Genomic DNA, 26567 nt, shown 5'->3' with positions numbered 1-26567 from the left:
AAACAGTTAACGCGGTATTGATGAATATTTTATACCACCGTCATTGTGGCCATTTGTTCGACAGCTCAGCTCGGCATAAAGCTTTCGTAGTATATTGAAGAAAGATGCTACGAGATATTGACCACGATTTGGTAGATGCAGTGAAGAATGGGAAGGAGGATGATATCGTAAGGTGTATCGAGAATGGAGCCAATGTCAACGTTAAAGATCCTGGTCGGTGGGTAAGTCATACATATCAATTTGTAAGCGCTCTCTAGCAAAGTCATAGTTCATTGAATTTACAACTGTATGACAAAACAGGCGAAATTTGCAATTTAAAGAGAATTGTAAGTAAAGTGTCCGTCTAAAATTATTTTTTCGAACACGTACGTCAGCCGGAAGACCAAGCCTCTTTCCAAACATTGCGCGGTATTTGCTCACTCATTAACCCCTGGTTTTGCTGATAAGTAAATGTCCTAAACGCAGAGTGAGTCCAAGAGTTGTAATTTTTTATTCCTTAGATATCAAGTTTCGTACACCATTACTCATTTGAAGTAACGGGTCGCATTATAATTAGTGACTAACATTGTGTCTACTTTATCATACAGAATGAGACTCCTTTACACAGAGCGGCCCACTTATCTTCAGACAAATTATGCAGGATTCTATTGGATGCTGGTGCATATATTGAATCATCGGATAAAGATGTAAGTAGATCATGTTATCATTGCGATGAATCTCTGTTAACACTTTAACTTCTATTGGATGATATTATTTTAGCTTATTTTAATAATGGATAGTAAGTCTTCGTCGGAAAGTCTTCATTGTTACTTTATGTATCTTCGCTCTGGCTAGAGTTCCAAAAGCTCAGCCCGCTGAAAAGGACTTTTCTAGGGAAAGATTAAATCTTACTCATTTATGTACTCTTCATTATAAAACCTAAATGAATAAGTGATAACAATATTCTGCACAAGTAGCCTATCCTATGAGATGTACAATGTAGGCCTATTATGTTTCCAGGAAAGGTTTTAACTTCCGGCCAATCGAAGGAAGAAGTAGGTTTAATTTCCGCCATATACAGCAGATCGGTCCTTTTTACATCCATAGTCATGTCAGGATAAACATATTTTACTGTGGTTGATTTAAGGGTTCGGTTAGCAATGTTTGCATAGTATTTTTCGGGGACATGGGAGCACATCAGACATCACTGCATTCTGAATACGATGGATGTCCTTCTGATATCAAATAATTTTGATTTATTGAAATTCGCGATAATACAAATTCTATGGCAATTGATTAAAAATTGATATTTTTGATATTTAACAGTACTCCAAATAAATTTTATCAATCTGTAAATGATATACTTAAAGTTTATGTAGCTCATGGGGGGAAAAGTCGATGATCATTTCAAAATTTCGACCTTTCGTATTGAAGATACACATTTGTTTTCCAAAAAGACCTACAAATTTGCTATAATATTTATATTGTATCTCGAATGTCAAAAAAAAATCAGAATTATTTGATATCAGAAAGACATTCCTCGTATTCAGAATGCAATTCGATATGTCTGATGTGCTCTCATGTCCCAGAAAAAATAAGTTGCAGACGTTGCTATCTGAGCCCTAATGTATACATTATTTACTATGGTCCATATTTGCTTTCTTACATGCAGGGCTGGACACCTTTACACTTTGCAGCAGATAGTGGCTCAGATAAATGCTGTACGATTCTTTTAGATTCTGGCGCTGTTGTCGACTCCAAAAGTAACACTGTGAGTTTTACCTCTTTGTACAATCTTGGTAAAATAAAATACTGTAAATTAAATACAACTGACTCTGCTACGTTGCGTTCAACAAGACTATCGGACTCAATTTGGCATCTGAATGATAGTGACGTAGCAAATTACGTCACAAATATACCCGGTTTTGAAAGGTGTTCCACGTCCACTCTAACCAGATGCTAGTTGAAGTGGTTAAATTTTTGACATAAATTAATAATTATTCCATTCGTTAAATTAAACTCTACTGATAATTCGCGTTTTATCATTTAAAACACACTCTGAATTTTAGTGACCTTTTTTACATTCAGGGATGGACCCCTTTACACAAAGCGGCGCATAATGGCCATGACAAATGCTGCAATGTTTTCCTGAATGCTGGAGCTAAAGTAGATTCGCTGACGGAAGATGTAAGTCTATCGTATTATATTGTAATCTGGGTTGATCAATTTTTTATTGTTTGTTGTTTCCTGCTTTAAAACTTGGCTTCAATCACATAATAAAAATTCCTTTAAAAAAGGAATGGGGCGCCCAAATTATGTGAGCTTGGACGTGATATGGTGAATTCCATGGCATGGTGTTTAGATTTGGTCCCGGGATTTGGTATCATAATGATTTTTCTAGGGAAGAGTAGAAGATGATCAAATGCAAGACAAATGTGTTTGATTGGGGAAGGTGTATCACAGGACCGTTTTGGATGAAATAAATTGAATCGGAATGAAGCTGTCGTGTCAATTTGCGATTATGTGGGGTGGGGGAGTTCAATTTTGGGGCATATTGTAGTGATGATATTGCTTTGGATATTGAATATTGTTGAATTTCGTTATGCAGGGGGGGTATATGATGGATAGTATAGAAGAGGATCTACCCTATGTTGACCAAAAGAAAAGTTTTTATGAATGTATAACGTCTGTGATACATATACATCATAACGTCTGTGATACATATACATCATCTACTTGCTAATACACTGAAAATCTAATAGAGATGAAGGATAAAAGACAATTACAGAACATTCATTCTTCAAAAGTAGCTATATGGGTATACAATGTTTACAAGATAAGAACGTTAATGTTTTGTACATGAACGTAACATCTTTGATACATAGTTGTTAACACACTGAAAATCTGACTAGAGATTTACAATTTGATGATATCCAAAAGAATACTTACTAACTTAGCATTGAAGAATTAAAATAATTACAGAACTTTCATTTGTTAACATACACGTAGCAATGATTAACAATGTTGAAAATACAAACGTAACGTTTTGTTCATAAACATAACATCCTCGACACATCTAGGATCCGCATAATTTGTTGATTAATGTCATAAACAGTCACAAAAGATTTATGGTCTGATCATTTTATCATTTTAAGGGGACCCGATATTGCATTTGGAAGAACCAGGCTTTTCAATTACTATCAAAACTGCTGGGTACCAAACTTTTGATACAGCTTGTATAGTAATTTGTTCTAATTTCCATGCAAAAGGAGCCAGTTGTTTCATCCTTAAAACAAATAGGCTACACCATAATTTCCAATTACCCCATGCAGATAGATAAGACCTTGGTAAGATAAGCGTGTTAATTGTTATGTCACTATCACTATCTTGATCTTGATAAGATGCCTGACTTTGAAACTTTGGGTACAAAAACTCATACTCTGCAAGTTAGGTCAAATTTTGCACTATGATTGTTTATTTGAGCTTATTGGACTATGCCATTCAGATTAGGCTATTGTAATCCAAAGTGTTGGTCACCGTCTATCGGGTTCTAAGAGGCGGTAAACTGGTTACAAAGGTCAAAGTGGTTACAAAGGTCAAAGGTCTCGATTTATTTGGTGTTTTTACAAATCCATTAATTTTGTCTTTTAAACAAAGAATATACGCACACCATTTTATCCTGTGCATAACAGAAAACAATAATAAAATAAAATCCAAGCATATTGTGGATTTATTTCTGAGCAAGGGCATAATTTTAGCAAAATAGCACAACAATTGCGGAGTAAATCTAGTAAGACTGAAATTAGAAGCTACTCACAAGTACATGCCAATATTGTGGGACGCCTCCGTAGAGGGCGCCCCAAAAACAACCAGTTAATCTCTTTCCAGTTTCAGTGTACTTTGTCATACACCTAATTCATTTCAGATAATTTAATATCGTGTGCAATCAGGTTTTGATATAAGCTTGCTTCATGAAATGCAACATTGGATATAGTTTTTAAGGCTTTTTCTGACAAGCAAGTTAAATTCAACTCAATTTGTGGACTCATCCGAGCGATACGTCTTCAGCACTGCACTGATGATGGCTTGTAGTACTGGGTGACGTTTAAATTGGATCACGTGAATCTGGGCGATGAACCCATTAAGTGGACCGACAGTGCCTTAAGACAGCACACCGGTAAATAGTTCCCATTGATTCTCTGTACAAACAGGGTCCGGGAAAAGGTCATCTTCTTTAACACGAGAGCGACTCAGCTCTTTAAAACTTACACTTTCTGCAAGTTGAAGGTCAGATAAAGACAGCCAGTGCAGAGAAAACATACAGAGACCAGTGATCTTTCGCAGGAAATTGCCGACTAGATCACCGTATACGCCATACAGTTTATGTCAGCAGCTTGAAAATAGCATGGTGTTTCTGAAATGTAACACATTTTGAAAGCTTAGCCAAATCTTCAAAAAAAAGTCAGATCCTGCTAATACAATCGAGTACGCAGGCCTAAATGAGGATTAAATATGAATCAAGGCCTAATAGTTGGGGTTTAAGCCTTTTAATGTATTACTTTAAGTTCCATGCCACTTTTTCACTTTTAGAAACACTGATTTTTCCTCCAAATGGTATATAATGTTATTTACTGGTGTGCACTCTAAATTAATCGAAGCAGAAAGACCTGTGGAAAAACCAAAACAAATAACAGGTCATGTGATGTTCGTCATCCTTATATTGGTTTCTCCTTAGTGTAAGTAGGGTTAGGGTTCGGAATTAGGGTTAGGAAGGATTAGGGTTAGGATTAGGGTTAGGATTAGAGTTGGGATTTGTTTGGTATTCGCTTACACGAAGGATACACCTAATATTTTACTTGTTTTAACCAGTCAATGGCACAATTAAAATATAGGCGTTTGTGTTATTGTGTTATTAGGATGATGACCCGTGATTTTGGTTTGTTCCCAGGTCTTTCTGATTAAAATAAAGCACTGTCCATGTAATATATGTGGATCTAACATTGTCTAATGTTGCGTTTTGTGCACTATGACTGATTGGTAGACCAATTATTTTCATAAAGCTAGCCTGCTTATAAGTATTCTTTTTACTATTTAAATATTCAATTTTGTCTCTTGTCACACAGGATGAAACGCCTTTACACTTGGCGGCGCATTGCGGTTCAGTAAAATGCTGCAAGATCCTTCTTGATGCAGGAGCTTCCTTTGATTTATCAGATAAAGATGTACGTATAAAACACCATAGGCAGCGGCGGGGATCACGCCACCTCCCCCCCCCTATTTTTTTCATGGTGATTGTTCCCTTAAAAATATCCTAATAGAAGAAAAATAAAGCAATAATTGCCCTGTGCATTTTTCTTTTTAGCCAGAAAAAATGGTGTTTGGGGCCAAAATGGCAAAAATTCACCCGCACTGTTTCATCGAATACCAACCAAAACGCACCTTCATTTTGGGTTAAAATACTCTGAAATTGACACCGTCAAGCAGAACTGGCATTATCGTTAGGCATTATCCCAGTGGGCACGTCAGCAAAATGACGTTAAAACAACGTCGGAACGTTGTATAATGGTTGTAGGATGGTTGTATATGATTTTTTGACGTAAATTGATTAGTTTAACGTTGTAATAATTTTACGACCGTGGGTAAATTTTTACATACAGTTATTATAGAGTACATTAATTGCATATTGAAAACATTCTGTTTTGCAAAATTAATGTTCAAATACAGGGCTGGACATCTTTGCACAGAGCAGCTGATTCAGACAAATGCCTCAGGATTCTTCTGGATGCCGGTGCTGCTGTAGATTCAAGAGACAAACATGTAAGATAACAGTATTCATGGTATTGTTTTCATTTTGAACGTATTTATATTCCTAAATTATTTAAGCAAATGTGATACATCTGAAATTTGCTTAAGCATAACGCTTCAATAGTACTCGTGGCAACCCCCCTGGCGATCCCTAAAGGGGAAAGAAAGAGAAGGAAAGAAAGAAGGGGAAGAGAGAAGGAGAGGGAGGGAGAGAAAGAGAAAGGGGGAGAGAGATGGGGAGGGCGGGGGAGAGGGAGGGGAGAGGTACGAGGGGTTAGTGTATGAGATGTGTCTCTAACATCACATGAGAGAGAGGGGATAAAAACTACAATAAGTTCGGAGTTTGGGCCGGTATAATGTGGGCCTACAATGATGTTGGCCAGGCGCGTTGAGCTGATGTGGTTAAGGAAATAATGATTTTGCAAGATCGACAAAATATGTCCGCATCCTATCACGCCTCCGCATTGCGCCCTTCATCGGCACCAATGGAGATTAGCCATGGGGCCAGGGTCGGATTTACCATCTACCATTGGGCCAGATGGGCCCAGACACATTGCCCCGAAAATTGGGGGCCCCGAAAATTGTCCTTACTTTTTATTGCATTACTTTTTAGCCCCAAAACACCATATTTTGGACCAATATATGGTAAAATTGCAAAATTTTGCCCGCGCTTCGCGCGCACTAGCTCTGTACAAAGCTAAATTCACCTTTATTTTGGGCTTAATTTGTCATATAAATTTTTTCGCGCGCAAATGTCTCAAATCGGAATAAAAATATGCTCGTCTCCGCCACTGTTGATCTTATAATAGTAAGCCCCCTAATTTATAAATCAAAACTTGGCTACTTTATGCCTTCCTCACGGTGAAATTGGGGGCCTCCTAACCATGCTAACTTTGGCATGGCCCAGGGCCCCCAAAAGGGTAATCCAGCACTATAGGGGCAGGGTGGCAAGTCAGTTCTCTCCCCTCCTCAGTCGACAGAAATGTTCTGACAAAATTTACGATTTACATTTTCCTTTGGTCTTTTTTAGACCAAAATGAACCCCATTCTTGCCCATTTAGTGCCAACATGCCAAATTGCCGCGCTCCGCGCGCGTTTATCTCCATTAGGCCATTCTGTGAGAAGATCTGCGATACGTCCCCTTGGAAATTTTGTTTTTTCATCTCGAACTTGAACACGAATCTTTAAAATATGTACTAGTAGGCCTAAATCTGAGTGCTAGGGCAGCTCCTCTGATGCCTGAAAAAAACTTAAAACTCGTTAGCTGGATCAAAATACCGGGACGAAATTCACGTTGTTAAAGGCCTATGCATCTTCATTTGGCACGATTGAAGGAAACAATTGTCCTCAATTTTGTTCATTTTAGCATGGAAATTGCAATTTGTTCGCGCGCATATGTCCCAGTAATGTTCTTTTAGTAGCAGACCAGTGGGACAAATTTTCGCACGCTACTCGCGCATTTTATCAAATTTTAGTGCGCTTTTCCTGGTAAAGGAATTCTGGGGACAGCTCGGAAAAAAACGGTTACCGTTGTGGGGAGGGGTGTCTTCAATCCGATGAGCCAGGGGTGGCAATCTTGTTGCCATGTCCAGGTGCCAAAAGGTAAATCAGGTCATACCAGCAAAATTTATTTCTCGACAGTCGACACCCCCCTTGCGAACATGGTCTAGCAACGGCCCTGACTTGTGGCTTGGTAGTCAACTCGTCGGACTATAGAGAAAAGGTCGCTGGTCTGAATTCGGTCACAAGGTTGAGTTTTAGAGGGTCTTTTTCAGCATTTAGTTTTGGAGGGTCTTTTTCAGCATTTATGTGCGCCAGTAGCTCCGGTAAAAATACAACGTGTACAAACGTTATTAAACATGGTATCTAATAATTGCATAAATACCATGATGATTTATTTGTAATTTTTTAAGTTTAAGGTGGATAATCTGTATCTGTAGGTATACTATACAACACTCCCAATGCTGGAGCAAGCGTATAGGGTAGTGTGCGCATATATACGGAGTGAAAAGTTAGTCTTGGCGAAGGTGCTGAAGCACAGCTTCCTTGAAACTTGCTGGATCTGTTATCTGCGTAATAGGATACGGTAAATTGTTCCAGTTTTTGGCTGTTTTTGGCAGATAAGAATACTTGTGGCAGTCTTTGGTGCTGGTTATGATTTGATAGGCTGCTGGATGTGTATGCCGCGATTGACGTGGGTTTGGTCTGAGCAAGTGATCCACCGGCAGAGCCAGGAGGCCCTCTCTGGCTTTCTGAAGAAAAGTCAGGCTATTTGCATGGCGCCTGTTTTGGAGGGTATCCCAACCCAAGTCTTTGATGAGATTTGTGATGCTTGTTTTCCTGTCGTAGGTATTTGTGGTGAACCTTGCAGCTCTTTTTTGGATTGTTTCAAAATTTGTTGATGAGATCTTTTTGATGCGGGTCCCAAACTGCGTTAGAATACTCAATTATTGGTCTAACGAGGGACATATACGCAGTTTGTTTAAGTGGTTTGGGGCAGGAATGTAAATTACGCTTAATGAAGCCCAGGGACCTATTAGCAGATGATGTCATGTTGCTTATGTGTTTTGACCATGAAAGATTGTTTGATATGTTGACACCAAGATATGGGTGATTAACGAGTTAATGTAATTAGACAGGTCTAATTATTAACACTTTATACATTTTACGAATTACCTCGTTACAGGGTTGGACACCTTTACACAGAGCGGCATTCCTAGGCTCGGACAAGTGCTGCAAGATTCTTTTGTATGCTGGTGCTACTGTTGATGCAAAAGACAAAGACGTAAGTGAATTATATAATAGCGTATAGTTTCGTTTATAACGTCAACCAGGAAAGTGAGCAAGTGTTTCAAAACGTACAAAAAACAACCTAGAGCAACATGTTTGAATTTGATGTTTTATACCATTTCAGGGCGGGACACCTCTACAGAAAGCGGCATATACTGGCGAAGACAAATGCTGTCGTATTCTTTTGGACGCTGGGGCAGAAGTCGGTTCATCAGATAAAATTGTAAGTGGCTTATATTATAAAGAAACATACTGCAGTTACTGTCCGTTTTCCTATACACAGTGCTCTCACCATTGACGCGCGACCTTTACAAATAGTGTATGTTAGAAGTATATTGCATTTGCCTAGTTAACATCACTGTGTGAAAAATAACCGGCCAATATTTAAACTATTCTCCAAACTTCTAGCCAATACATTTCTCTAACATGACCTAAAATTACAGCTAGGTTAGATGTTCAGAAATAGTCGCACTTTCGTAGAATATGAGTGAGGGCAAAGCATAGCTAGCTCATAGCTAGCCAACTCCCCGTGTTAATTGAATGGAGATTTGACCGAAAATATTGAGATATATTGGTAACGGACCGCTCCGTTCTGAAGGAAAAAACAAAAAAACGGTACAAGCTACATTTAAACTATTCTATGAAATTCTAGAAAATATAGTTTTGTAACATGTCCTAAATTTTTAGCTAATTTAGGTGTTTGGAAATAGTCGCACTTTTGTGTTTTAGGAAGGATATATAAACGACAGATAACACCAAAAATATGAAGAAATTATTTCCAAACCGTGTTAAGTCAACAATCATTATGTTGCTCATTTTCAAGAATGCTGGTTAACAAAAAGCAGGCCATTGTCTCATTTCGTGAACAAAGGTCCACATACCATTGTTTCCTTGCGTTTCAATTATAATCAGTTACCCAACTGAAGCTGTATTATAGCACCTCATAGCGATACCGCACATATAAAACAGACACATGTGCACAACCAGAGAAGATCCGATTTAATCAGTTGAGCTGTTTCAATGAGTGTTATCTTGGTTTAATGGCTTTTAATGGGGTTTAAGTCCTGCAAAGGTCGAGATGAATTCAACTGTAGACATGACTGCATCATGAATGGTCTTAATGCTGATTCCACCGTGGTTGAATGGCATTACTATGGAGTTAGTTTCCTTCTCTTTTGCTATGGGAACCAAAAATGTCAGTGCATTTGAAGGCCCTGTCTAGAATACTGTGTCCGGTTTACCCTACTTTTGGTACATCTCAGCGTGCAGCAGCCCTCAAATGGTTGTAGAATGACATGTAATTCAGGAACGGGACGTAGAATACATGAAGATTTACACGACTTTTGGGAAGTGCTGCAAATACGTTACAAACAACAGAAGAAATGCTCAGAATATCAAACATAATATTCTGAAATCTGAATTAAAGGTTGCAGGAGACAAAAAAAATTGTTCTGTTATTCGGGGGGGGGCGGTGGCGGTTATAACTAAGTTATTGAGTTTTCGGACTGATGACCCTTTAGACTATTGACCTGTATTCCCTTTTAACATTCGTATTGTCACTCACAGGGCCAGACTGCTTTGCACTATGCATCACAAAGTGACTCGGACAAGTGCAGTAAGATTCTTCTTGAAGCTGGTGCTGTAGTTGATTCATTAGATAAAAATGTAAGTGTCACATTAACTATAACCGTTTGGTGTGGTTTTTGTTGCTCCAAATTTTGCCAATGTCCAGAAAATATAAAAAGGAACATTAAGCAAAGACAATTTTTTTTAAACAGTTGCAATAATAACCTTAAATTTTGTAGATAAATCTGCTCAAATATTATCACGATATCTTTATGTGTTTGTGTACTTGCTCCTCTTAATGTGGTTCAATGTTTGAATTACCTTTGACAGTATTTTGAAAAAAATTGATATGATTAGACAACGAGTATTTTTTCCACATTAATTAACAATTTTCCTGTTTCTATTGTAACATACAGGACTATACACCTTTACATCTTGCTGCGGACAGTGGGTCAGAAAAATGTTGCAGGATCCTTCTGGACGCTGGCGCTGTTGTCGACTCTAGAACTGAATTTGGTGTGAGTGTGTCTCATTGCAATCTTTATCGAGTTGAACTCCCATAATTTGACGGTATTATTTGACTTTCCACGGCTTTCTGTCCTGTTGCTTGTCTGTATCTAAGCCAGTATCTTGCTTGGTAGCACTGACATTGGTCAGGGCAGGTCTTATAGGCGTCCATGTTTTGGAGTCCAGTGAAGTACCTTGATTTCTTGATCAGTGGCCAGTAAATCGGATCCTTCTCGAGTTGAGCTTCTCGCTTATCTTTACGGGGTCCCACAGTAGCGGCACCAGTGAATTTACAAGGGGGCAAAATCGGCATATGTTATGGAAATTTACACGTAAATTTTGGGGTTTGCCTCAAAAGTGTGTGTGTGTGTGGGGGGGGGGGGGCAAACTGGGGGGCAAGAAAAATATTTGGGGGGGGAATGCCCCCTTGCCCCCCCGTAGCGCCGCCACTGGGTCACCATATCCTATCATCAGCGTTTGTTTTAGATTGAAGTATACAACGGTACAACTATACGTAGTAGATAAAGGGTGAGAAACAGACCATTACCACAGATAATCGGTGTCTTGTTGAGGTATGGTGAGCATGTTAGTCGCTCGGAAGGCGAGACCCCGATTCCTGACTTTAAAGTCATGAAGTCAGGAACTCAAGAACACAAGCGCGGCTTGAGTTCAGGAGTTCCTGACTTTAAAGTCATGAAGTCAGGATCTCGTGATCCTGTGTTCCTGACTTGAAGTCAGGAAGTCAGGAACTCAAACATGGCTTGAGTTCACGAGTTCTTGACTTTAAGTCAAGAAAATAGGATCTCGAGATAACTTAAGTGGATGGGCTTACAATTAAACTACTAACGCCGTGAAAATTGAACAGATTTCATGAGTTCTTGAGATCCTGAGTTGTCCTAACTATTTCTTTATTTTGATATCTTTACTATCTCTTTATTTCAAACGGGCTAAGTCAGGAACACAAGATCCTGACTTCTTGCGTTACAAAGGGAACTCACGTGGCCCTTAGTTACTTCCGTAGTAAATGCATTTGTTCCGTAATTTTATCCGAGACAAGTAACCAACTCAGATTCTACATGTATGTTGTGATCATTTCCATAGTGTTTCTAGAATGTCCATGGTGTTCCTTTTGTTTAGCTCACTGCCCGAGACCGTTATCTTGAGCTATTGTGTTGATAATGGTCTCTGGGCAGCTAGCTACCTCCATTACTCTAGGTAATGGTCGAGGCAACTAATCTTAAACAAAAGGAATACAATGGATAATCTGTGAATAGAAAAGGGCTAGACGTATATAACGGTATAGTGAATTTCGCATCCAAAGATTGACGATGGCTATAGTTTGAGAAAGGAATGAATTATTTCAGATAAACTTTGAATGTTAGTGGCGATATATTTTGTTGCCACTGAGACTGAGAATGAACGCCTTTCGTCTTTGATATCATGATCAAGATTACGTTTGTCCATTAACTGTAGAATTTGTTTTGTTGTTGCACTTAGTTGATTTGATATATCAAAGTGGTCCATGCTTACATGTATATAGTCCATTTGGCGATTAAAAGCAGTTCATTCTGCACATGCGCAAAGTAACTGCGACAAAGTACTGACGTTACTGCCTCGAGGAATTAAAGAGGACTATATTTTAATACTACGGTATGATATTTTGCAAATTGATGTTGCTGCTATTCTTGTCTCACACAGAGTCTGACTTCTTTATACTTAGCGGCACGCTGTGGCTCAGAAAAGTGCTGTGGGATTCTTTTAGCTGCTGGCGCAGAAGTCAATGCACAAGATAAACATGTAAGTACATTTTTATAATGCTTCAACATTTGTTCAATATACGCTAGCATAAGTTATAGGTTATCCCATATTGTGTATTGTTTAGATCGTTTTTATGAATCATTCTTACTAATTTATACAGCGACAGATTAACAGTCAGTAGCGTAGCCAGCTGGGGGTGTTGCAGGGTGCAGAGTGCCCCTGACAAAAAATTAAAGAGAATGTGCCCCCCCCGACAAAATAACATAGGGGAAAGGAGTTGCTTGTTTGTTTGTTTGTTTGTTTTAAATGATCTTCCCGTAGGAACTCGACAACGACCCATAATAGGAGAGGGTTACGGCTCGCACTACCCCCATCCTCGGTCTACGCCAAGCTGGCACAACTAGGCCAATTTCTACAAACTTGAAGGCATACTGTTAAATATACACATTTGTTGCTTATGTCATATCGTGATGGAATATTTTGACGGTGATGCATGAGGTGTTTTTCTTTTCCACATACAGAGCTGGTCCCCTTTACACGCAGCTGCTGATAGCGGCTCAGACAAATGTTGCAAGATTCTCTTAGATGCTGGTGCTATCATCAATTTACAAACAAACTTTGTAAGTGGAGCATAAGCTAAAATAAGAAAAAGCATAAGCAAAAATGTATGTAAATGGTATATAACGTTTTTTAAAATAACATCCAAAAACACTTTTGAAAACTTGCTACAAAACAATCTAACATAATGTTATTTTTAAAAGTGTTGACAAATGTATTTTTCAACAACTTCAAAAAGCATTTTTATGACCTTGAAAATAACCCTAAGTTTAAACATTTTAATCAAAACCAAAACACGTTTCTGACGTTATAATGATGTTTGTGGCTGGGATGTTGCTAAAACCCATACCTGCAGGCAGTGCCAGATGATACATTTGAAACGATCTTGGAGGTTTTGAAAAAGGTCAGAGGGCATTGAACCTTGACCATTTCCCAATATGGGGTCCGGGTGCAGCGCAGAGTGAGCAAAAGTGTTATTGACCAGTTCATTTGGCAAAAAAATTAATAATAACATCTTGAAAATACTTTACCAAAAAGGTGTTATTGACCTCTTCATGTGGCAAACAAACTAAAAAAATATTCTCAACGGGTGTCTGTGTGAGCCATTGCATTCTCAATAAACCTATCACTTTGTCGAAAGTGATACTCATTCTGGTGTCAATTGACACACAAGGAGATCATATCATTACAAAGCGTCGGTTGACACTTCGACAGGCTTATCCCGGGACTTATATAGATCGACAACTTAGATCCAACATATCTTTGCGTTGGCGATGACCAATTCGATAATTCTCGGAATCCTTCGCAAAGCAAGAAACCGAAATAACGTCATCGTCGCGCAGTATACTCGAGCGTGCGCATCGGCATGATCGGAAATGTGCGCATAGACGATGACGTAGGTTTGGTTTCTTATGCAAAGGATTTTGGGAATCACCGCAATCGACTTTTGCAATCTGTCAGTAATATCCTGGCTGCTTTCTCTATATAGGGTGAAACTCCTCTCCACAAAGCATGCAAGCGCTTCGATAACTCAGTTGGTGGGGAGAATGAGGAATACTACAAAGCGATAACTACTCTTATTCGAGCAGGGGCCGATATCTCGATCAAAAACAAGGTAATGAAAATGAGACAAATTTCATCGAAATCGGAGGAATGTTCTATTGATATTTCAAATCCTATGGAGCCCAAGTATAGACCTTTGACCTTTTTTTGTCAGTAATAACTTCAGACTGATAAGTGAAGCTATAAACTTTTCAATCCTTATACCGGAGGAATAGTTTAAAATAGGTTTTAACAAATTATGGAGTAATTTGAATTTTGACCCTTTTAAGGGATGGGGTATGAACGTTTGGACAGTATTTATTGTGGGACATTAGAGCACATCAGACATATCGAATTGCATTCTGAATACGAAGCATGTCCTTCTGATATCAAATAATTTTGATTTTTTTTTAAATTCGCAATGTAATACACATTTTATGGCAAATGATTAAAAATTGATATTTTTGATATAAACTCGAAGTAAACTTTATAAATCTGATGATTTATACTTAAAGTGTATGTAGGTGGGATGAAAAGCCAACGATCAATTGAAAATTTTGACCTTTCGTATTGAAGATATGGATTTTTTTTCCAAAAAAAAAAAAAAATAGGTCTCTTTGGGGAAAAAATCAATATCTTCAATATGAAAGGTCAAAATTTTCAATTGATCGTCGGCTTTTCCTCCGAGCTACATACACTTTAAGAATATATCAAAAATGTGAAAAATATCAAATTTTAATAATTTGTCATAAAATTTGTATTATATCGTTAATTTCAAAAAATGAAAATTATTTGATATCAGAAAGACATTCTTCGTATTCAGAATGCAATTCGATATGTCTGATGTGTTCTCATGTCCCACAAAAATACTGTCGCAACGCTCATTCCAGATCCCTTAAACACTGTGCAAGGGTGCCAAATAGACATGTCCAAGACTATAAAGCCATGAAACCGCAGTCATCATACATATGCAACTGTACAGTCGAGGGGACTCTATTTATCAAATCTACTTAATACGCATATTTTGTTATAAGGGACGCACCATTAGATTTCAAGGGGGGTTATGAAGTTGGGGTCGGGGAAAAGTTTTTTTTTTCTTCGCCGTCGAAGGCTGCAAGTTATTTTTTTAAATTTCATGTATTTATACACAATTAATTTAGGTGGGGAAAAATTTGTGAATATTCTCAGTCATCCAAGTAGATAAACATAATAAAATGAATATTAAATCTGTTCATCTGGACTTACTATTTTTGATAGCGACAGTATCGCGTCTCATCCAAGACGCATCATCAGGCTGACTGACCAGGTTGTTGACTATTGACCTGTGACGTACTTGATGGTATGACGTCACAGGGGAGTCGCCGGGGTAGTTTCCGGATTGCTGCGTCGTAGGTCCTTGACAGGTTGTGGCGAAGTCCCCCTCCTCTGTTGAGCGAAGGTTCCTCCCGCCGGACATGTATTGCCTCCTTAACTCCTCTTTCAAACCACTTATGTTCTCTGTCGAGCACTAGCACATCCTTGTCCTCAAAAGAATGATTGGTGGGGAAAGTTTTTTTTTAGTGTTGGTGGCTCATGTAGTGGGGGAAGTTTTTTTTTTCAAAACTTCCTAACCACCCCCTTGAAGTCTAATGGTGCGTCCTTAAAGGTATTTGCAAATAGTTCAATTTTGGAATTTTTACCATCTGGATCTTTATATTTCTCCTTTAATATTTATTTATTTTACAAAGCATGGTAAGACGGCGTTTAGTAAAATGTCAAGTTCGTATAAAGGAAGAATTGTACAGCAGGAATATGAAGTAAGTTCATCATTATTTATTTATTTATTTATTTGGAAAACACTTTTACAACAGCGGCACCCACCGTCTTGTTGGTGCATCCATACAAACAAAAGTTAACAAATACAAACAGAAATACTAAAAAGAATACTAAAATTGTGTATTAACTTTTACCATGGAAATTTTTGTCATAGATTGATGAATTCTGAATAACAACAAAATACATGATAAAATTACAGAAATTAATTGGTCTTAAGTTACCCAGGAATTATGGAAACTTTTGGGCCTCATAACTGCTAAATTGTTGGACTAAAGTATAAAAGTAGACATATTTAGAATGGAAATGACTTGATGAATTCATCTGTGAGGTCCACCCAAAGTTCCCCCAAAACGTGTTTTTTTTTTGGCCCACTTCTTTTTCGTTCAATGTAATAAAAAAAATTGTTGGTCCAAAATTTGTTTTGATTAATTTTTTAAAACTAGATAAAAATATCTAGGAACCGGTTTTTTTAATTTTTTTGAAATTTGACCAACTTTTGAGAAATTTGCACCAAAAATGATCAAAAAATGAAAAAAAAAAAAAAAAAATCATAAAAAAACCTGATTTTCGCCTAAATTTCAAATATTTTTGGTGAAGTTGGTCAAAATTTATAAAAACGGTTCCTAGATATTTTCATCAGAGTTAAGAAAACACAATTACATCAAAAGTTTTATTCTGTTTCCTGAATAAAACCTAGTTCAATTCTAATGCTTTAATTCGACAGATGCCTGGGGGACTTTTTTTCAAAACCCTTCCCCATTCTAGGGGTAATTTTAGTACTAAAAGCGGGCTAAAGCTAGTTACTTTAGGATAAAGAGCAATTTTTTTTAAAACCCATGTCTAATGATGTTTGTAAAAACGTAGCCCATTTTTGACGTTCTGAACGTTTTTTCAAGACATGGACCCATTACAAAGTCATTGTTGTGATATATTTATTATTCCAAAGTTAGTCACTTGTAAAGTAAACTTGTTATTATTTCTTTTCAATAGAAATCTTCCCTACATCGTAAACTGATGGCTACAGGTAGCCACCCCGTCGACGTGGTGAAAATCTTTCTTTGTGGGAATCCCGCAGCGGGAAAGACTACATTGAAACATGCGCTAACAAAGGTTTGTTGCTCCTGATTTTTTATTTTATTATTATTAGGGTTTGACTATTCTTTTAACCCTAACCATGCCAAATCTAACAAATAAAAGCAAAACAACTGCGCGAGTATGCATACACACGTGATAGGATGACGCAATTAAAGTCATTTGTCCTATGGAGGCTATAACGACAACGACACGCAGGAAAAAAAATTTTGCAATCGCTGGATTGATACCATCCGATTTCTTATTTATTTTCAATGTAGACAGTTGACAGAAAATCAACTGTAATCTATTTTTCTTAATACTTTCAATATCGCCTCAGACAGCGACATCATCTGAGATTTTTTGCGCCTCAGACAGCTATATCATCTGGGCCATTTTGTATTTTTTAAATATCGAGTTCAATGAACTTCTCATAATTTATTTATCTATAGACAGTTGATAGAAAATCAACTGTAATTATATTTCTTCATACTTTCAATATCACCTCAGACGGCTGTAGTATCTGAGTATACACAGTTGACAGGAAATCAACTGTTTAACTATTATCTTTATACTTTTAATATCACTTCAGACAGCTATATCATCTGATATTTTAAATAGATATAAATTCAAATTCATTAGCGCCTCAGACAGCTATATCATCTGGCTTATTCTTTAAAAGCAATATATATCAATAATTGAAATCATATATGTATCAGACAGCAATATCATCTGATGCCATTTACGGTCCTGAAGTGAGCATAATTTGGCTTGGACCTAACCATTACTCATTTCCGGAATTAGGACAACCCAATTCAATTTCCAAACAGCCTAATTTGGAACGGACACTTCCACCCTTTTGTCATGAAGTGGGACAATCCAAATCAATTTCCAAACAGCCTAATTTGGAATGGACATTACATATTGAATATAATTTTGAATAGTTTGCCAAAAAAGGGTTAGGAACGATGCCCTATCCTTGGGAGTGGTGGGTGGGTTTTTAATATTTGGTCACCTCATCAGAGGGTATCAAAACAGCTTGTGAATTTTTCCCGGGAATGCAATTTGAGACGAGGGTCCACGCCCCCCAAATAACCGTCTATGATTGGCTCTGGGCACGCGACCCCTCTCCTGTGGCTCCGCCCATTATTATGATCAAATGGTCTCAAACAAAAGGGAAACCCTTTAAAACTCGGAAGCCCGGGAATGTATTGCACCAATGACAATTTTGTTTTTTACTGAAGTTGCCTCAATAAAAACCCGATTACGCACGGTTTTGTTGACCGGAACAGCGAAGTACCCGTGGCTCGGTGACGTACTGCCTGGCACGCGAGGGGTCCTGGGGTCGAAACCCGGTGGTACCAAGCTACTTCTTTGTTAATCTTCTCTCCTTTTTCGTTCCTTCTTTCCTTTCCGATAGCCAAACACCACTTGGAGGGTTAGGGTTAAATACGTTTCTCAATAAACACTTTTAATGATAATCAATAAAATAAAATTAAAGAGTTAATTTACCATGTGTTTACTACGTTAAAACCTTCCAATCGAAATCTACGGAACTTTTTAAACATTCGAAAACAATCAACATTTCATCTTTATCTAAGCTTTGTTTCATTAATTATGATTACCCAATCGATTATGTTCCTTACTTGCAGAAGCTGTCCATTCTGTCCATGGTAAAAGGCGTGTTTGCGAATACTGAAAAGGTGAGTCCCTTATCAGGGAGCTTGTAAGAATTAGTATAGTACATATACTTAACAAACTATTATTTGATAAATCTATCCAATATATAACTTTTGAGATATCTACGGATCACATTTAAACATCTTCCTTATTTTAAGCTACTTCAATTATTCTTTGCGCATGGTCAAAGGTGCTCTAGACTATAGCCAAGACTATCCAGTGTAATCAAAAAACAAAAAACAAGAACCATGCGCTAATAATTACAAGATGGCGAAATTTGTAACTTAGGTCGAACAATGGCGTGACCGGAGGTCCCGACATTGCCCTTATGAACTCTGACCCTCCTGCCCTTACGTATTTATCTGAAAGATATTTACCCATCCGATGGCTCTCGATGTTCAGCTGGATGTTGTCCTTTAGTTTCATTAATTAGCTAATTAATTTAATTATTTGTTTACTTATTTACATGAAACAATAGTTTTTATGCGCCTTATATTGCACGCAACCACAATACACTTGTCATGCATGTGAGTCCACTATACGTGAGAAGCTACATACATTAATATGCCTAAAGGTAAATTTTCATAAATAATATATTTTTAACATAGAGTGATTTATATGAATAATATTTAAATAGAAAGACGAAGAAGGCGACTACACTAGAACTCCTGGAATAGAGGTTGGCAGAGAGTCGGTGAGGGGCGTTGGAGAATTTATCGTTTGGGACTGCGCCGGGCAAATAGAGTATTCCGTGACTCATGGGATGTTTCTGGGCTCGGCGCAGTCCATTTTCGTTGTCATTTACAACCTTCTAGAGTTGCTGACTGGAAATATGGTAACTTTATAGATAGAACCTATGTATAAATGTGTAATAGCATTTTTGAATTTGGGGTCGGGAGTTGGGTCCATAAAGACAAGTGCGTTAAACATGCAGCGCGGACGGAGGCAAAAATGTAAGGTTATTAAGTAAAAGTTTGTGAGGCAAGAGCTCTCAATCTTGGGAAAGTGACCAAGTTTATTAATTATACATGTATGATGGAATCCGGATCAAAGTTGCAATCTAAAACACACATAAAACGTAACTTGAAATTTATCTGCTTGTGGTTTACTTCCCAACTATAATTCTCTGTACTTCTCAATGTGAATTTGGGTACTCAAGCCCTAGCTGTCCTTTCGAAAAAAAAAAGGTTATCATTTGGTCATAACCGTTTGTTTAATACTGGTGGAATTCTGACCCAAATAGCATATTAGAAGCTATATTTACGACTAACTCACTATTATATATATAATGAATGTTATTAAACTGTCTGCTGTATAAGTGTGCCAAAATATTCATAATCACCCACGGATCCATGATTTAAATAATCTCGCAAATAAGACTGATTTACGGAACTAGAGCAGATTTAATTAATTGCTAGTAATTATAACATATGTATATGTACATGTAACGTACATATACACGAATAGCATAATGTTCCTTACATTTTGTGTGTTTTGTTTTCAGTCCCCACCAAGTTCTGGCTTCCGTTTATAAAAGCAACACGAGCTCTTGACGAAACCCCGAAAGTGATTCTTGTCGGCACACATAGTGACAAAATAAGAGACCAAAGAATTGGTAAGAACGCTATATAATATGATACATAAGTACCGGTATCGCAGTGTGGTACAATAGGATGAGATCATGAGAATATGGGCATACGGTCGTGGTGATTGCGCATACTGTCGAATAGTGATACAAACCGTCTCTCTTTAGTCAATAAAGTACAAGTCAATTTACAGTCATCTGGGATTCATCATTGAGTATGCGGTAATAACGCCAAAATTCCATGCCCAGATTCACGTGAATATCACTTTAAACGAGATGGAAATTACATTACTTACTGTTCGTAGTCAAAACAATGACCTGTTCCGTAGGATGAGTCATCTTTACTACAAAACGGATACGTGTTTCTTTTCACAGGATTACAGGCAGTGAAGGAACTTTTGAAACTGTTGAAGGCAAAATTTTCTGGCATTTTGGACATTGACGAGGAATTGATTTTATTGGATGCACGGGAGGAGAACTCGGATGGGATGGAGCAACTCAAAACTTCTCTGAAAAGAAGAAGAAAGGAAATCACTGTGAGTCTAGAATTATAATCTGTTCTTACAGTTCCGTTACAATTTGAAAGGTTGGTGCTCTTTTGATGTAAATTATCGATACTTGACGTCATCTCAGTGGGAGCGAAACTATGGGAGCATATAGTTCAGTAGTTCAACATAATTGAATACATGAATACAAAACCCACCCAAGTCCATGGGAAGTGATTTTGAGAGAAAAACCTGTGTATCATTTTAATTCCTTAAAGAGGAAGCCCCGCCAGAGCATTTCTTCTGGGGTGAACCAAACCTGACTGGTTATCAAATTAATCTGTGACTAGGTTATTTTTGAATTTGACAGGTGCTCATTAATGTTTAATGTTATTGCATCAATTAGCACCTGCTAAATTCTGTTAAAGTTCAGAGATAACCTTGTCACTGATTAAATTGATAACCAAGCAGGTTTGGTTCACCCCAGAAGAACTGCTCTGGCGGGGCTTCCTCTTTAAGTTAGATTTACCTGGTCAATATGGTAAGTTTTACGTGCAAATGAGTGGATTAAACTGTATAAAGTATGACGATTAGCATTTCAGGGACTTTGTAGGGTTCATTTTAAATTTTGGACTTGGGTGGTTTTTGAATCATATACAAAGACAACAACGTTGGAATGAGATTACCACTAGTAAGATAATACAAAATAAAGCACACAGGTATGTATAATGTTGATAAGCATTCTGCCATGTAATATAAACCACACACGTTCCTTTATTAAACCCATTTTTTTTTCTTCAAAAGTCACTCCTTCAATTAATGTTTTACAAGTGGACTTTTTTTCATACTGGATTTCAATCTATGTGTTACAAGACTCAAATCACGGAATTGGGTGTTTCTTTCTTACATGCTATTTCTCACATGCTCAATAGACACAGATGATGAATTTGAGTTGTTCTTTCATACATATGACAGGCCTATGTATAGCAACAATTTCCCATGCTTAACTCAATTTGGCCAACGTATGGACTTGGGTGGGTTTTGTATTCATATATTCATATAATCTTATAGGCTACCAAGATCTTTCTCATGCATATGATGCATTAGACTAATGGAATGGAATTTTACTGTTGATGTTAGAAATTCTCAGACATTTTCAAGAACCAGCTAAAATACCATCTGTTCCATCAAGAGTAGTTGTTTGTTGTTGTAATACGGCAAGTAAGACAAGTTCTTTTCTGACTTTCCCGCACTTTTCAGGATTTTGTCCACTTCTAAAAAATACCATTTCCCTACTTCTAAAAAGACCATTTCCTCGCACATTCCTATTACCCCTTTAAAAATATAGCTCAACAACAGGCACACCTTTAATCGTTGCTACTGAAAATCATTATTTTGTAAGACAATCCCGGTCATAAATAGTTGGAACGCTTGTGTCAAAGTAAGACTGTTTGAAACCGCATTTCTGCTATACTTGACACACTAAAATTTCGCTTCCTTTGGTATAAAGTCTGAACCCTTGCCTACTACTACAACCATTCCCCTGCCCCACCAATCTGTCTGTAGGGGTGGATGACCAAATAAACAATCACTAACATTGATCGGGGGGACGGGGGCATATTTAAAGTACCCATGTTAAAGTGTTCCAACAATAATCAGATAATATGACCGGGATTGTAGATTGTATATACTTATCTCGTTTTGTCTTCTGACAGAATCTATTATTGTCTTCTGACAGAATCTATTATTGTCTTCTGACAGAATCTATTATTGTCTTCTGACAGAATCTATTATTGTCTTCTGACAGAATCTATTATTGTCTTCTGACAGAATCTATTATTGTCTTCTGACAGAATCTATTATTGTCTTCTGACAGAATCTATTATTGTCTTCTGACAGAATCTACTATTGTCTTATGACAGAATCTATTATTGTCTTCTGACAGAATCTATTATTGTGACCTTCTATATTAATTTTCAGGGGACAGAAATGCTTCCCAAACTATGTGACAAGATGCGGAAGATAATAAAACCTTGGCGTGAGGAGGCAGTGCCTGTCCTCGACTGGGCTGAATATCTGAAGAGAGTCAAGATGAATTATGTAGGAATGGATGAAAACACTTTACGATCAGTGACTGCCTACCTTCACATCATGGGAGACGTAAGTTATGTTGTGCTTACAGATGCAGCACCCCCCCCCCTAATTTTTGCAGAGCGGCGCCTGACTTTGTGTGGGCGCCGAGCCGCGGCGCCCCATATTGAAAATTCCTGGATCCGCCCCTGGATTATATAAATTCTTGGCGAGAGGAAGTAGTGTCAGTCATTGTCTGGACTGAATATCTGAAGAAAGTCAAGAAGAGTTATGGGGGAATGGACAAAGATACCTGAAATATATAAGTGCGTACCTTCATATCATGGGAGTCATAAGCTATAATTAAATGTCTGCATCTTTTAGGTTTGTTCATTTAGCCATCTCTTCGTCTACTTGTAGTATGTCTTTCTTAATAAATGGGTGGGTCGATTGTAACTTGATGACGTTTTCTGGCTCACATTGAGGTCCATTACCCAAACTTCCTTATTCCAAGTTCTGAGTTCAATTACTCCAGCGAAAGCAAAACACATAATGTCACAATTGCCTATAGAATAGGGGGTTATAACCACCAAACTACCATTGGTTCGTACTTCCATAAACGAACATATTACTGACATAAAGTTTCACATGAGTTACGAGGAAATAGATGAGCTTTCATTATGATACCAAAATCTGCATTTCGATGGGATAAAATGGAGGAGATGATTAAATATGTTATGCAGGATATTGTAGGGTTACGTAATATATGCGCATGGCCAATGACAATTTAAAAAGGCATTATAATGCTGTGGACGTATATGTATTGTATTGATTAAGAAAAAAGGACTCGAATGACAACTGACTTATGGAAAAAAAATAAAGAGCAAATTGACAATTGTAGTTTTATTTTAAACAAGAAATCAGAACCGTTCATGTAACCACAAGTTCTTATAGACTTACGCCGAATAACATGTGCCATGCAAATACTGCTTTTCTGGGCTAATACGAGCTTCACATAGACATTTATCGACATTCACATAAGTTAGGTGTGCACACTTCTCTAACACTACTTTAACATATGGATTGTATCTCTTTCGTTGTATAGGTGTACTGGGCCGAATTTGAAGGAAAAGAAGATCAAGTTATCATCAACACTCAGTGGTTCACAACAGAAGTCATTGGGAGAGCCTACGCAGGTGAAGAGTTTGCTGAGCAGTTCCAAACCCTGTTACCAAATCAGGCATTGTATTCACTGAGTGAGCTACGCGAATTCTTTACCGACAAACTAGATACCAGTCAGCTCCTTGCACTACTCAACCATATGGACCTTGTACACGAAACAGAGGAGGGGCTATTTCTTATGCCAGGAAAGCTTCCTCTGCAAGGTAAAGAGGTCACGTGGGATGTTCATGAAGCATGTGATGTGAAGGGAGTTAGCATAGAGTGTGAAGCAGATACTGACATCTTTAATCCCAGTGTCTTCCCGTGTATACAAAAGAAGATGCTGGATGCGCGTAAAGGGGCCACTGTAGTATCTCGCATGGCAGTCAAATGTACATTGGAATTTGTAGACGTATTCATTCAGCTTTCAAAACACAAAGAAGCCATCAATATCGCCGTAATGTGTCGTCATGAAGGTTCAACGAAGGCCGCACATGCTTGTCTTGAACACACAGTCGAGATGATTGAGGCTGAACTCTTCAAGAAATCTGCAGGAACCAATCGCCAAAGATGCCACATCAGTCAGGCTGCACTTTATCAAAGTAAGAATCTTGAAGATGTATGGAGCTACAAAGAAGAAAATCTTGTAGAAGCTGAACGAGGAGATGGTTTAGTTCGAAAAGATGCTAGTACTAGACCCGAAGATGTTACCAAGATCATCTTCAAAGGATACGACAATGTTGTCTTAAGAAGACTGGGTTCAAGGTGTCGCTACGATTGGCTTCCAGTAGATGCAGCGAAGAGATGTTTTAGTCGTCTAGATGTCATCAGTGAATGGCGAGAAGACTACCGTAGTGTAGCCAGACTGTTAGGCATCGCAGAGTTTGAAATGGAACGGATCGTCAAGCTAAGTGAGAATCGGGATCAATCAGTGACGTGTAACCTCATCAGACAATGGTGTGAGAAGAATGGGGCAAAGATGACAATCGGAATGCTGAGGAAACTGCTGTGTCGTTTGAGTCTGGAAATCAATGTAGATGCATTGGAAGCTATTGATGAAGTGATGGAGAGCTATCCAGGGAAGGTACGTAAAGCTATTCTCTACGCGTTTACCTTTTATGGATCCGAAGCAATGTCAATTGAAGTCTTTATTCCATTACAGATACTTAAAAATGCACTGCAAAATTCAATCATTGTCATGAACGTGCTTTTGTTTTTCTATTTCAGGATACAAAACCCAACCATTATGACGAAGAAGACAATGAACTTGATGAATCGGTAGACTTCGGTTAGTATTTCAAACATTTTGCTTCTTATTGAATATTAGTAAACTGTTAATGCATAAAGTAGGACCTGTTAGATTCAAAACAGCAATAATGTTCTTTTTAGCAAGCAAAATATAGACAAAGACTACAGTGGTGCATGCAGTACTTCCAAAATATTCTTTGTTCTTTGTATATTAATTTTAGTGTTCATCTTGCCTCAACTTAGGTGTTTCAGATTATCTTGTGATATGGCGACGGGTTCTGAAGCGTAACAGGGCTATTCTGTTAGCTGACATGGATCCCAGCTTGCTGACCTCACGGCTTCTATATCTTCCCTTGCAAGTTTGCGTAGTCTTCGAAGGAACTGAAGCAAGAGATATCCAACAGCGAGTTAACAATGCAAAAACGCTGCTGATATTTCTTTTGGAAAGGGAAGAAGAAGACTGGCCACGAGATCTACTGAATGGCTTGCAAGAGACAGATCAAGGACCTTTAGCTCAAACACTGAAGGAAGAATTCGAGGTGATCGCCAGGGAGGATTACAACCAAGAGAGGCAAATGACGACATTGGAGTGTGAAGCACAAGAGGTGAGTTTACTTTGTTTTTTGTCTCTTACTACATCATGTACATGGTAAGAATAATCAAAGGCAGAAAAATGGTATTCTGCAAAAATCATTTTTGCTCCATGTGAAAAAAATTCCTTTGTAACAAGGTGAGTTTTAAATAATTGTTTGGCTCGTACAAAATTGTTCTTTGTTCATTTGTCCCCAAACAAAATATGGTCATGGTTTAACAATATCAACTACGTTGTACACGTGGTTTTTAATATAGCAGCATTAATCGTACCGATTTTTAATTCGCCACATTTTGGAACTATGGTATTATTATTATTATTATTATTATTATTATTATTATTATTATTATTATTATTATATTATTATTATTATTATTATTATTATTATTATTATTATTATTATTATTATTATTGATACATTCCCATAGATTCCAATGGAGGTGTTAGTAACACCACCAACAGCAGGGATATCCCCAACGGTATGTGGCATATTGCCAGCAGCACCCTCACCACCAGTATCATCGCAAGCAGAACTTGCTCCTGCCACAGCACCATTGGCAGCACCAGCACCATTAGAAGCAAAAGCAACACAAACAGTACTAGCACTAGCACCAGCACCAACGGTATCACCAGCGGAAGCAGAACCAGTAACCGTGGAAGCCCCAACAACAAGTACAGAGGCAGTACCAGCTTCAGTGGAATCATCACTATTATAATCATACCATAGATGAATCGGTGCCATAAGCTACTGGAGCAAGGGAATCGATACCAATAGCACAATGATCAACGTCAAGAATGTGTTCCGGTGACGCTTAATTCGGTTACAAAATATTGCGATTTTTCAGGAAAATAAAAA

General features: G+C 37.8%; 1 protein-coding gene across 1 annotated transcript; it reads left to right on the top strand.

The window, feature by feature from the left end:
• LOC140163630 (uncharacterized) lies at positions 1 to 26567 on the top strand. Its single transcript, XM_072186945.1, has 24 exons — positions 1 to 221; positions 588 to 686; positions 1652 to 1750; positions 2068 to 2166; positions 5103 to 5201; positions 5704 to 5796; positions 8471 to 8569; positions 8699 to 8797; positions 10141 to 10239; positions 10557 to 10658; positions 12346 to 12444; positions 12927 to 13025; positions 13952 to 14077; positions 15732 to 15800; positions 16810 to 16929; positions 18543 to 18593; positions 19208 to 19405; positions 20038 to 20185; positions 20531 to 20691; positions 22621 to 22800; positions 23816 to 24955; positions 25099 to 25159; positions 25363 to 25724; positions 26140 to 26567. Exons 1-24 carry the CDS (start codon positions 105 to 107, stop codon positions 26425 to 26427), a joined length of 4107 nt encoding a protein of 1368 aa, XP_072043046.1. The 5' UTR covers positions 1 to 104; the 3' UTR covers positions 26428 to 26567.

This window comes from Amphiura filiformis, chromosome 11, assembly GCF_039555335.1.
Source record: "Amphiura filiformis chromosome 11, Afil_fr2py, whole genome shotgun sequence".
In the NCBI taxonomy this organism is placed as follows: Eukaryota; Metazoa; Echinodermata; class Ophiuroidea; order Amphilepidida; family Amphiuridae; genus Amphiura; species Amphiura filiformis.
Note: the sequence above shows the minus strand (reverse complement) of the source record. Positions and strands in the feature narration are given on the sequence as shown.

Bases quoted from the DNA above. Each gene is read 5' to 3' on its own strand.
- LOC140163630 (XM_072186945.1), top strand. From the start codon at position 105: ATGCTACGAGATATTGACCACGATTTGGTAGATGCAGTGAAGAATGGG. The intron at 2,167-5,102 runs GTAAGTCTATCG...CTTGTCACACAG, and splicing joins TAGATTCGCTGACGGAAGAT to GATGAAACGCCTTTACACTT. The intron at 25,725-26,139 runs GTGAGTTTACTT...ACATTCCCATAG, and splicing joins TGGAGTGTGAAGCACAAGAG to ATTCCAATGGAGGTGTTAGT.